This window comes from Blennius ocellaris (genome assembly GCF_963422515.1).
Source record: "Blennius ocellaris genome assembly, chromosome: 9".
Lineage (NCBI taxonomy): Eukaryota > Metazoa > Chordata > Actinopteri > Blenniiformes > Blenniidae > Blennius > Blennius ocellaris.
Window position 1 is genome coordinate 29,151,494 of NC_137658.1, and position 13,486 is coordinate 29,164,979.

Below are 13,486 nucleotides of genomic sequence, written 5' to 3' on the forward strand. Positions count from 1 at the left end.
TCAGTAGTAATTCAGCACCCGGGATTTAAAACTGATGTAACTGTCTGCTTTTAATATATTATAATAAACTCCTTAAGTTACATTTTCGTGTCTATCACGTGTTATCCAGATTCTTACTGAAAACCCGCCAAAAGTTGGAGGAAAATGTGAAGGTTAGAGCTGAGTATGGGCTGAAACACAAAGCAGGCAGCAACGGAACAGTTAACATCCCGGGGAGTTCCCTCTACTGGGACGTTGAACTTTATGTATCGCACCTGTTGTGCCTTCAGTTGCCACTCTCCAAAATGCCAACCGGGCCGCGCAGCGATATTTTATCTCAGTCTGCAAGTTATGACTCCAAGACCGCGCCAGGCGACACAACTCGTCTCGGTTTGTGTCTACAGACTGGATCAGGTTGCGGGACTCTCTCTCTCTCTCTCTCTCTCTCTCTCTCTCTCTCTCTCTCTCTCTCTCTCTCTCTCTCTCTCTCTCTCTCTCTCTCTCTCTCTCTCTCTCTCTCTCTCTCTCTCTCTCTCTCTCTCTCTCTCTCTCTCTCTCTCTCTCGCTCTCTCTCTCTCTCTCTCTCTCGCTCTCTCTGTGTGTGTGTGTGTGTAGCTGTGCGTGAGCGTTCTTAGTAATGCGTAAAGATCTGTGGCTTGGACGCGCGCTTCGGCCAAAATGCATCTGCGCACTTCTACTGATCTTGGACCGTAGATTATATGCGTGCACAGGGGACGATTTCACAGCTGATCCGAGGATTATAATTACATCAAACCAAACTTTTTTTTAAGCCACTTTGCAACTTTCCACTGAGCCAACAGGTGCGCGCGGATTACGCAGCAGCGTGGAGCTCCGATTCATCGAGTTAAAATTTTACTTTTCCTAGGAAGGACTGATGATTATGTGGATTTTACTTCAACCTCTCCAAATGTGCCCTAAACAGCACTGGTGTCCCGTGAACGACGCGTGTGCGTGGTGACCCAAACCATCCCGTCTGCAGCGCTTTGTGATCGCCTCCCACCACTCATCCAAATGATCCTACCATTATTATTCATCCTTGCATCGCTTCTCCAACACTATGGCTCGGACGCGGAATCAAGTCACGGCAGCAAATTTCATCTTCCAAGCATAAAGGAACACAATGGTGAGTGCGCTTTGTTCCACAACATGTACGCTCCACGCGCACAAAACCCTCGTTCTGTTCAAAACTCACATCGTGCAATGAATGGGAGAGTTTCACGCAGTTCAAACGGTTTCAGGATAGGAAGTGCGGGTTTACATGTTGCCTTGAAAGTTTCCCCTGCACGGTTAAAGAGGGCGAACCCTCCCGTAACTCCACGTCTCGGGGGACACGTTTCCCCTGTGATCCTAAAAAAGGCTCCATTCATTCAAAAGCTCTCCCCCTCAGCTGAGTCTTAAATGCAGCTTTTGAAAAACTTTTTAAAATGCCTGCTCATTCAGAAGATTGATAATGACGCCCTAAATTATTTTTGTCACTATGTCTAATGTGGTAATCGAGGTTGCAGAGTGTGTGTGTGTGTGTGTGTGTGTGTGTGTGTGTGTGTGTGTGTGTGTGTGTGTGTGTGTGTGTGTGTGTGTGTGTGTGTGTGTGTGTGCGCGCGCGGTGATTGTACTATAATACAATACATAACTATAGCTTATAGTTCTTGTATGCTTGCTTTATCTTTTTACCCCTTTAGCTTTTCAGAAAGACACTCAAACTGACAGTTGCTCCATTTTTGGTAGCTGAGTTAAGCGATCTTGTGTTTCGAATGAAGTATTTCCACAATCTGCTCATCAACGATCAGCAGTATTAGTCAATCACACTCCTTTAAACAACATATCCACAGCATGTAAAGGCACGGAGCTCTCACAGTTCACATACCACCATGACTGCACCCTGCAGACGTTGCACGAGTTAAACTTCATTCATTATCCAGTCTGCAGCCGGCAGGTTGAGCTGGCCTTGTGTGAGGACACGCTGCGCTGACTTCACTACAGTAACAGTCAGGCTCCAGAAATCAGAGCCTCCCACTGGGAACTCCAGTTTAATCAGGACGGCTGAGAAAGGTAAACAACAGAGAGGGGGGTTGGCGTGTGTGTGTGTGTGTGTGTGTGTGTGTGTGTGTGTGTGTGTGTGTGTGTGTGTGTGTGTGTGTGTGTGTGTGTGTGTGTGTGTGTGTGTGTGTGTGTGTGTGTGTGTGTGATGGAGATGTTAAATGGTCAAAGACCTCCTTAGAGTGGAGGTCACTAGTTTGTTGAGAGTGAAGCCGGCCCAACTGTCTCTAACCTTGGGCTCCAGTCTTGATCGCTCACTGTTCTGCCGGTGTACCATTGCTGAAGCTCGTTGAAACTATTTGATATTGGTCTGATGGGGGAAAGAGAGCCATACCTGTCTGGCATGTTTAGTAGTTGGTTGCCTGGAGAGTTACGGTCCCCAGTCATTTTAAACTTGGCAAGAGGCTGCTGGCGACTGTGTAAGACATCGGGGGAGAAGATCTCCTGTTGAGAGCCAGCGCTGTGCAGAGGAACCTTCTGTTAGCTAATTAGATCCTGTTTACATGACGTTTAGAGAGAAAACGCAAAGTATTTGCATTTTCCTTTCAGTAGAGTTTCGTGCTTCATGGCAATGTTCTGAAAATGACAAAAACTGAAAACAAAGTAGTTAGCATGTTGGACCACAAGTGGGCGCTGTTGGTTGTTTTTATATTGAAACATACATGCACCATCGACTGAGCATGTGCTTAGCAGCTATTTACAGGAGCAGCGTTTTAGCCGTCTGCTCGGTTACGAAGCCCGAGCCTTCCTGAAAGTTTCATTTTTACCCATTTACACGACGACGGGGTGTCATCTCAGATAGACGATTCTCAGTTAGATGACAGTGTTTTTTTTTCCAGATAGATGATTTCCATTTAGATGACTGAGTTTAAAATCGTGGTGGGGGAAGTGTAGCCACAGCAGTTACCACCAGTACTGGGACTGATGTGAATGAAGAATGGTTTCTGTACGCGCTTTGAGTCAGCCTGAAAAAAGCGCTATACAAGTCCAAGCCATCATTATTACTTGTAACAATTCTTTTTTTTTTCTTCCCCTGCCACAGTTTTAAACTATGTGTCATTCTGTGTAAAAATAAATTGCTATTCATCCTCGGTCACTGAAATGTTACAAACTTATGATAATAAGTCGTCTACCGAGTTGAGTCAGAGCATTTAAAAAAAGTTCCACCCTGGAAGCCGTTCTCAAAGTTCTGTTTTCAGTCCATCGTACACCCAAAACAAAACAAAAGTTTCATGGTTTCATTTGAAATCGTTGCCGTGTAATTGGGCCCTAAGACAAAAGTCTCAAAGTGAAATGGGCATGAACGCTGAAATCTAATTTGTATGTGTTGCGGTCATGAATAATGAGGATGTTTCCTTCTCCCACCACTTTCAGTATTTCACATGCATTTTTTATGTGTTCACCACATGGCTAAAAAGGTTTCATGGTTATGAAAGAAAAAAAATGAAAACAATCTCCAGTCATGCAGCAAAAATGCTGTGTGCAGTTTGAAAATGTTCAACATGGTTGATAGAAAACCAAAGCAGCTCTGCTGCCTCAGGGCACGTTTTCCTTTTGTTGTGTGGAAACTTGTTTTTCTTTCCCCTCCGGTTTAATGCAGGATGGGATTGTGCTTAAAGTCGTAAGCTCATTAGTTGTGCTGAATAGTCAAAGACTTAACAGTACTAATTTACACCACTATTCCCAACAAATTACATTGACAGCCTATTGGCAGTCGCTCTGTTTTACAAGGCGCTCCGACCCACTTAATGTTGGTTTATCACCAAACTGCAACTGTAAAACCTTCATGATCACTTTCACTGATGCCACCTCATTGTGTTCAAGTTAGACCTGCAATCTTTTTTGAGTTTGTTTTGTTTTGTTGAACAATGGTTTGGATTATGCCCTCGGAGCATGCATGCTTTATTTCCATCTTTCCAACACCATGCGTGCTGCAGTGAATAAACCACAGGCTTCCATGTTAAATTAATGTTTAAATTCTGTCTTTTCGAGAGAGGGACTTCGAATCCAAATGATGTAATACAGATGGTGTTATGTTTCAGGCATGTGGAAAAGGAAATCAGGGGATGTAATGGCCATGAGTCCACCAGGTGGCGGCAGGCCTTGGAGAGTCAGTGCGAGTGGGTGTAATGATCTTGAACGGACGCCAGAGGGAGGCAGGCGTTCAGTTCGAAGTGGTGACCGGGGCGCACGGCGGCACGTGGCGGGAGAGCACAATGACTCGATGCGACGACAGGTCGGCATTAAGAGAGGCTGCGATGACCCACGCAGCCACTAGAGGCGTTTGACTCGCTCTTCCTGGGAGCGGACTACCCTTTTTTTGGGGGGGGGGATCCTGGAAACCAGACGTGAAGCCACATGCAGGCGACCAGATAAACAAGACATCCATCACTAGCGGTCTCACTGGGTCGGAATCATTACTGTGACGCCGGAGCTTAACTGGATGTTGAGACATACGGTTTAACTCCGGTGATGATATATCACGGCGGCACAAGTTAGCAGTTTGGTTGCAAACTGGCTATGTGGAGAGCTTATCTCAATCAGTTAACACAAGCAGCGGGGTATACGTGCGGGGCGTGTGCACACACGAGGGGTTAATGAAGGAGTGAGAGGAGGAAAGAGGAGGAAAATTCTGGGGAGGCTTGGTTCCGAGACTCGGTTATCCACATAGAGATCCAGTGGGCTGGAAGCTCAACTGGAACCCCTGTTCTGGGGGATGTGGCTTCACGTCTGGTTTCCAGGATCCTGGTTTCAGGGCTGAACCTTGGTTTGGTTCTGTGGTCCACTTTGTGCTCTCTTGGTCTTCCCGCTGAGGCAGAGACGTCCTGCTTGGGAGTTGGGATGAGAAGCAGGGAGCAGTTGGTAGGGAGGCAGTTTAACACAGTTTGAATTTCAGACTCCTGCATTGTCCGGGTCGGGTTCGACCAATGAGCGGTTCTAAGCAAGGAGCCCTGCATTCACTTCACAGGTCTTATTGGTTCCCAACCTTGGGTTTGTGTCCCTCAGGTCGCTGTCCTCCCCCCATGCTGTTTTATTACTGTTGGGATCTCACAGGACCACAGAAAGTTTGTTCATTTCTGGGGAAAGACAATTTTCATATGTCGTGACATATGAATTCTGACCCAGCAATGTGATTGTCTTTCACACCGGGGTGGAGGGGGGCCTTCTGCAGGACCTTCCTCCCCCACTTTCTGCTCACAAGACGCTCTCCCATGCCCTCAGCCAGTCACTGATTGGTTGAAGCTCTCAGGATTCGACACCTTCGAATCCACACGTGCAACAAAAGGCTGCGAAACCAGTCTTAAACTCTCTCTTGCAACGAAGACCCCGAGGAGGCAGCACACCCAGTGTTAGCATACAGCTAACACCAGAGGCCTGCAACCAGGGGCCTTCACTCCTCAACTCTTCTGCTGACCCGACCACGAGGGTCAGACCTCCCCCTGATCCAGAGACCAGCACCCAGAGTCTGCTCTCCCATCAACCAGGAAAACCAACCGGTTCCTCCAGGACGGACCAGGGAAACGACGCCTCACAGAACTTCTTTGTGTTTTCCTCAACCAGCAGGAAAACCATCACAGACCTGAGCGACCAGCTCCTCAGTCTGGACAAAAGGAACAACCAGGAGCTGCAAAGAAGGACTCCTGAAACATCAACTTCATCTTCTTCTCCTCAGCCTGCAGAACCAGCAACCACAGTTAGCAGGAGGTGCTAACTACAGGAGAAGACACCAGCTTCCCTCCAGCAGGACAACAACTGAACTCCTTCAAGGAAGTGGGAACAACTGGGCTTTACCTGAGATTAGTTAAACCTGATGCTATGATAGAACTGTTTAACTTTATGAAGATGTGTTGATTCTGTTACAGTGATTGAGTTCTATAGATAATGATATTAGGAGCAGTTATCAACCTGTAAACCAACGTTAGCTCTGCCACAGACACAGGGTCTGCATGCTAATCTTTGCTTTACTAACTAGTTAACTCACAATCCTACACATATCACATCAAAGACAACATCACACAGTAACTGAACACCATCTAACGACTCCTGACGTTTTACAAAACAAGTCTCATTCACATCAACTCATTCTAGAAATGGTCCTTTAGCGGAGACACACAGGAAGCAGACGCTAAAGACTAGCTTCCATGTTCCATTGTTCTCCAGCACATGGTGGAGACCCAGGACAGACTTCCTGTTCTCTGATAACCTCCATTTGAATGTAGTTTCTTGTGATCCGCCATCTTGTTTTGTAGTTCCATCACACACACACACACACACACACACACACACACACACACACACACACACACACACACACACACACACACACACACACACACACACACACACACTCCCTCTCCCTCCACCTCTCTCTTTTTTCTCTATACACACACACACACACACACACACACACCTACACACACCAAGCTGTATATAGGTAGCTAGAATCTGTGTTTTATTTGTTTTCATTGTTAATAAATATAATGTTTGGAATCGTACTTGCTGTTTTATTAATGAGCACAAAGGTGAATGAAATGTCGACCTCTTCTGTGTCAAGAACTCCAAAATCCTTCAAGCTTTACTGTTAATTCTGGTAATTGTAATTAATTTAACTATTAATTCAAATTCCTGATTAACTGTTTAGTATATCTTATGAGACTGATAGAACTGAATTGGCTCTCATTTCCTGTTAAGACAGGTGGAGCTCCGAGGTTCTGATACACATCAGATTCAATTTCAACAACATTATTAATAACTATCTTTGATCATTATTAATCATTATCAATAGCCAAACACAACATAAATAGTGATCCATATGAGGTAAGAAATCCCTACATTACCTTTCCATTGTTCCTGCAATTTCTCCTCTGGGGGGGGGGGGGGGGTGACGAGTTGATGCTGCTGTTAGTTTTAGTACTGAAAACACGCACACGCGGGCAGCAGAGAACAATCCACTAGAAACACTAACAATGTGAGAACACGGACCTTCTAGTGCAGTGTTTTTCAACCACTGTGCCGCGGCACACTGGTGTTCCAGAGATCTAGTCAGGTGTGGGAAATTATCCAATTTCACATTTTTTTTCTAAAAATCCTTTGCTCTCACAGCCGCTGTCAGCTGTGAGAGCAGTGTGTTGAAGAGTAATCATGTATAAATACTCTTCACCACTAGAGGGCAGCACAGAACTTTGCCGGTGAAATGTAAAGTGACAGACGTCAGTGTGGTTCATCTCCACCTCCTGCTACCATCTTGTATCAAAGTACTGTGTCAGTGACAGTGATGGAGAAGTTTTTGAAAACCAGGATCTCAGCTCTTCATCCATCAGGTCCAGGTTTCACACTGAGGAAGTCAAAATTTAAAAAAATTATATTTGGAAATACTTTTTTTCTGTATTTATTTGATTCCTGTTGATAAAACTTTGATGAGAAAGACTTTATATTGTTAATAGAGGCTACAGAGTTTCACATTTTAACATTTTCGGTTGGTGGTGGGCCTCCAGATTTTTCCAAACAAAAAAGTGTGCCTTGGCTCAAAAAGGTTGAAAAACACTGTTCTAATGGACAGACGACCCAAGTTGGATTGTTATTACAGTGACTGAAAAAATAAAAGTCCCAGGAGACTATGGAGTGGGAGTCATGACTCGATGGAGGGAAACATTGTTCTGATTGTCTTTACTGAGCATGTGCAGAAGAACCATTTTTCTGAAAATTCCACTTAGGAAGCTGTTCTCATAAAGTTGCATTTCCAGTGACTCCGGGCATTGTTGTTATGTGAACGGCCGCCCAAAAATACAATGAAAGTTTTGTGTTTTCGCTTGAAAACCTTGTCACGTAAACGGGCTTAATCCCCCTGCGGGTTGTCGTCTGTTTGCTTTTCAGCCTGTAGGAGGAACCATCAGCTGTGATCGCCCCACAGCTCTCCCAGTTGTACAAAATATAGGATAGATGGATGGGCATTGTAGAAAACAGGGCTGTGATTAGATATAAAGCTCTTCAGTGTGTCTGAGAGATTTTAATCAGTATTGTTTTCGATCCTAGCAAATTGACTTTTATATAAAGTTCCACTCCGTGCTTATTACCTGTTATCTAATGTGAGTTTGTTTCATCAGGTTGTTTCATTAGGCTCTGGCTAATATCTAGTTCTAATGTTTACACCAGCCTTTCAGAGCAGGCTGTGATTTGGCTTCAGTTGTCAACTCCGCTCGCCAAGTTAAAGACGCATCTCGGCTTCCTCACCAGACGGGTCATCTCAGCGGATGCCTTCTCACAGCACTTCCCTGATTCTAGTGGTTTCCTGCGGAGGGCCTCTTGTTTTATTTTATCCCTACCTTGCCCACCCATAAGCACAGACCAAGAAAAAAAAATAAATAATGGAATGGCAGATATTTGTGGAAGATGAGGATTACCTGTGATATTCTCACCCCCCCCCCCCCCCCCCCCCCCCCAACCACCACCACCACCACCATGGGAGGACGGTATGCACCTCAGCAGACCTACCAATAATCACAGAGGCTGCTGTTCCGCTAAAGATTATGAGATCAGGGGGGAAAACTGGGGTTTTTGGGGTCACGGGCCTATAGCCAACATGTGCAGTGCACCACGTATACAGAGGTGAAGCACAGAGAGGCATTGTGCATTCATGAGTTTATGATGCACACAAATAAGACTTTTGCAAGGCGGATTTGCGAAACAGGAAGATGAATGGTCCTGTTAAGAGTCGTGTTTCGAGTGTGACTTGAAGTGCATTACCCACTCATAGATACCAGGGAAGAGTTGTTAATGGGGCTGTTTCAGGCTCGTAAAGCGGGCAGAGTTATTTCAGTCGCTGCTCAAAAAGCTGGCAGCTAACGAAGGTTTGAAGTTTGTGACAAAGGATTAGCAAAGATTTAACATATATAGAATATAAAATGTATATATATATATATATATATAGTTTCGAGGTACGACACATAACAAGACAGTTGAATCTGGTTAATACCTTGAGAATATTCCCAGTGTGAGTTTCTGTGCTTGCATGGAGCTTTAGGTGCAGTTTCCTCCCACAGTCCAAAAACATGCAGTTTGGGTCAATTGGAGACTCGTGTTTGAATTGTTTACCATTATTAACTCATTTAAAGAATCAAAACTGATCACCTAAAATATAAAAGTATTGAATTGTTTCTGTGACTTATTGTATACACAACGTTTCAGTAAAGTGAAAATGCATCATTTTTGAGTTTACATGGCAATATTTTAAAAACCATGTCCGTTTCCATGACAACAGTAGATATGCTGAAAGTCAGTGCAGTTTTCCTGCTGGGCCTCTAGTGGGAGCGGTTGTTTGTGTACACCAGTGGCATTTTAGACCCAGGCCTTCACTAATACTGGTCTAAGTCAATCCACCCCAAAACAACTTTTTTATGGCTACAAAAACCATGTTGCCATGCAGAAATGCCGTATAAAAATATTTTGCATCACAGATTGATACTCGTGTAGCCAGAATAAATACCTTGATGGATGTAAAAATCCAAGTTCAAGTCTCTTCTCTTGCTGCAGCTGCATAAAAAAAGCGGCTGCTTTTCGCGAAACTTCTGGGGGTCGAGAAGGGAGACACACATCAGCTTTGATTGGTCTTGAAAATAATGTAATCCTGAATCATGCCATGGAGTTTGTAGTGGGTGCTTGTAAATTGCATCAGACCTCCATGTGCTCTGAGTGCTGCGGTGCGTTCAATGACCTCTTGGAAAAGTCCAACTTCAAAATTGTTTTGACAATAAATCTGCAACCAAATGTCTTGATCTTCCCATTTAGTCATTGTAGGTTGACAAAACCGCTATTAAATAAACACAACTATATTTTTGTTCGTGCAGCTGCTACAGATGCTGCTAGCTAGCTGGAGGGTGAACTCTCTGACGAGTCAATCAGAGAGCATGAATACGCTGACATCACGCTAGGCCTGCTTGAAGGCCTTGAGTCACCAATATCAAAATCTGACTGGTTGAAGCAGCAGCATGACCAACACTTGTTTTCCACTGCAGACGCCTGCAAAACTGAATGCGAAGGCCTCAGGCAGATTTCTTTACCTGGCAACAAGGGATGGCTGAAATGTGATTGGTTAAAAGCTTTACTGTGGAAGTACGTGTCTGGAAGCAGCGCAGCTGGGGAGAAGCAATGAGAAGAAGTTGACAGACCGTTTGGAATCATTTGATTATTTGGAATTATTTAAGTATTCATTGACAAAATATAATCAACATCAGTCTGTGACTCTGATATTTTTCTTAGGCCTGCAGAGAATGCCTGGAAGGCCCTGACGGCCCGCCACTGGAGTACACGAACATTCACATGGAATATACGTGCATAGGAAGTATTTACTGCAGCTGACCAGGAGCAGGGTTTTAGAAAACCTGTGGTTTTGATTAAGTGTTTTCAAAACATTCCGTTTATGGAACTATTCATGTAAACGGATCCTGACTACTGTTTGGTAATAACAGTTGCTGGAAATGCATTTTGTTGCCTTTTCAGGCTCCTTTGTGTCCCTTTTATCTCAGTTTAAATAGTACTTGTAAGTGAATTTGGATGTATCAGTGTTTCTTTTCAGGCTCACCTGACCAAATCTGAGCCAATCAAACCAAACACAGAGCCTCACATAGGTTGTCGTCTCTTCCCATGGCAGTTTCACATGTGGCCAGCTGGTATTCACGTTTTCACTCTGTTATTTTAAGTGGTTTCCATAGTGCTTAACTCTGTATGTTTGAATTTAAAATCATGATACAGCTCCTAAACCAATGAAACAAAATGAGCCACAGTTGGAATCTCCATTCATTCTTTAATACAGGTCAGATGTTTTCTGAGCCCGTTTCCCTAGGAAAAGCTTGTTTCCACTTAGAAGAATCTGTACTTTGATGGACATGCTTGAATGAATGAATGCAGTACTATGCAGTTAATGATTGTAGTGGCCAACGCCTTGGCAGCCAGTATGCCTGGCTGAATTAAAACCATCAAAGAAAATGGATGGCTCGAGAGTTCAGTGAACTCAGCAGGAGGCAGAGAGGTTAAGAATGACCTCCAAGTAGATTCCACTTGTCTGCTGAAAATCACACATATAAAGTTTGTCAGGATACATTTGTTCTCTGAGAACGTATTTGACCAATTTGACTTTTTATCCCTTTCCATCCTAAATGGCATTAAATCTATAAATTCCCATGTAAACATTTACAGTGAGTAAAAAAAAAAGAAGAGGAGGAAAATCCCTTAATCTGCACTGTTGAGATTTTTCTACGATAGCTGAATACAAGCAGCTCTGTGTCTCCTCGCAGGAAGAGAGTTTTCCCTCAACATCTTGCTGCCGACGGGGGAGACCCGGGATAAAAGGGTCTATGTTTCCCCTGTCAGCACTATTTCAATGTGGAGTGCTGTATTTGGCAAGGGGAGCATGCCAGCACCTGCCTGCAGTTTGTCACCGGGGGGAAGCCAGCGCGCCGTCCGTCCCGCCGCCTCATCAAGTGCCGGAAGCTTTTCAGGGGATGAGGGTCGACAAAAGGTCTCCACAGAAAACCTCCCTTCAGGCGATTCCAGCCGATTCCACGGCAACTACCTCAAGTGAAAATGTAAAACTGTTAAGTTTTGGGGCAGCGTTTACATGACAACATCGCTCAGAAACATTAAAAAGGAGACTTTTTGAAAATAGCTTTCACGTAGGGCTTTTTTTTTAGATTTATTTGAAGAAAAAATGTGAGTTTCTATTCGATTTTCGATTTCTTTGTCAATGCACTCAGAAATGACTGCAGATGGCTATGGCACAGAGCTGAGCATTCGCATTTTCGAGCTCTCTGTGGTAGTCGGCTCAATTAAATCATTCAGAGTTAAAAGTGAATGCACTCCTTTATCAAATTAAAGCTAAGTGTATCTGTAATCGAAGAGATGTTGACCAGACAATCTAAAACCACCTGAGGCCACCAGAAGCAAGCTCAGAATAAGACCGATCGACTTCAGGAAACGGAGGAAGATGATAACACGCTAACCGCCCACGCGCCGTCTTAGAAGCGATTGCAGCCCTGAAAAACGACTTCGGCTCCAACTTTGATGGAGTTCTGTCGGCAATCAATGGGATCAAGTCGGACTTTAAAGACTTTTCAAGAAGACTGGAACAAGCAGAGGACCATATTCGTGACATAGACGATTTCGCTGGTGAGAAAACCAGAATTGCGATCCTGGAGAAGCAGGTGTCTGAGCTCACCTCTAAGATGGATGAGCTAGAAAACAGGAGCCGTCGTTCAAATCTCAGACTGGTGAATCTCCTAGAGAAAGTCATAAAGGGCAATGTAGTTGAATATGCAAGTCAATTTTCAAGACATCTTCACTGAGCTACACAAGAAAAGAAAGTGCTTCGATAAGGTGAAACGACTACGGGACCTGAAGATCGACTACGGCATCATTTATCCCGCTAAACTCAGGCTTTTCCACGAAGAGAAACCTCAAGTGTTTCCTGATCCTGCAAGTGTGGAGTCATTCATCAAAGAACTGGAAATGCAGCAGGCTGGCCATGGCTAGCAGGATCACACCAGGGTGACCACTGTCAGTGACTGAACTTTTCAACGGCAGCAGCCAGCGTGAACATTCAACTTAAACTCTGCCTTTCAACTACCAAGGGAAGGTACTGTCTGTGTCATGCATGCGATAGTGATGCTTTCTGAGGCGACACCTGATTGTCACTAAACACTGATGTGGTTTTAATCCCACACACCAGATAGATAACATGGACAGTTATATGGCCTATGTGTATTTTGTTCACTTATTATACTAGCCGATTACGTATGGAGGTTTGTTTGTGTGAATCGTCAGTTCATAACTGCTCCTTGTTGTTAGTGGGCCAGTTTGGCATCTCGTTTGCTCTTTATGTTACTGGGGAAGTTATGCCGTCTCGTTTGGGGAGACAGTGCTGGGGCTACTTTAGGGGTTATTAATGTACACTTCATTTTGAAGCGTGGACTAACGACATACAATACAAATGTTTTAAGAACAAGATCACAGTTTATACCAATTCTTCCTATTCATATATGGCCTGGTTGAAAAGGTTCCTATTTGATTTTATTTTATGTCTTCTAATGTAAATTGGAAGTTTACATCCTGGAATGTTGGTTTGAGGTTTGGTGAAATTGCTGAAATGAAGCAAGTACTCAGTAGGGTTAAACAAATTAAATCGTCAGTTGGATATCTCCTAGAAACCCATTTAATGTCAGATGAAGTGATAAAGATAAAAAGGAGATGGTCAGGGCAAGTAATTTCAGCCTCTTATCACACTCATGGGGTGATGATACTGATTTATAAATCAGTTCCCTTTAAAGTGGACAATGTCATCCATGATATAGGGGGTAGGTACCTGATTGTGCAGGGTACATTGATAAATGAAAAGATAAACATGATTCACATATATGCCCTGAACAATGACAACCCCAAATTCTTTGAACATTTATTT

At 44.0% G+C, this 13,486-nt stretch overlaps 1 protein-coding gene across 1 annotated transcript in view; it reads left to right on the top strand.

The window, feature by feature from the left end:
• The first annotated feature begins 764 nt into the window (after positions 1 to 764).
• The window catches only part of pdgfc (platelet derived growth factor c), a 136,112-nt gene continuing 123,390 nt past the window's right edge, over positions 765 to 13,486 (top strand). The window contains exon 1 of the mRNA XM_080502244.1: positions 765 to 1,123. Coding sequence (XP_080358370.1) covers positions 1,012 to 1,123 — 112 coding nt within the window. The 5' untranslated portion in view covers positions 765 to 1,011. The remainder of the gene's footprint in view (positions 1,124 to 13,486) is intronic.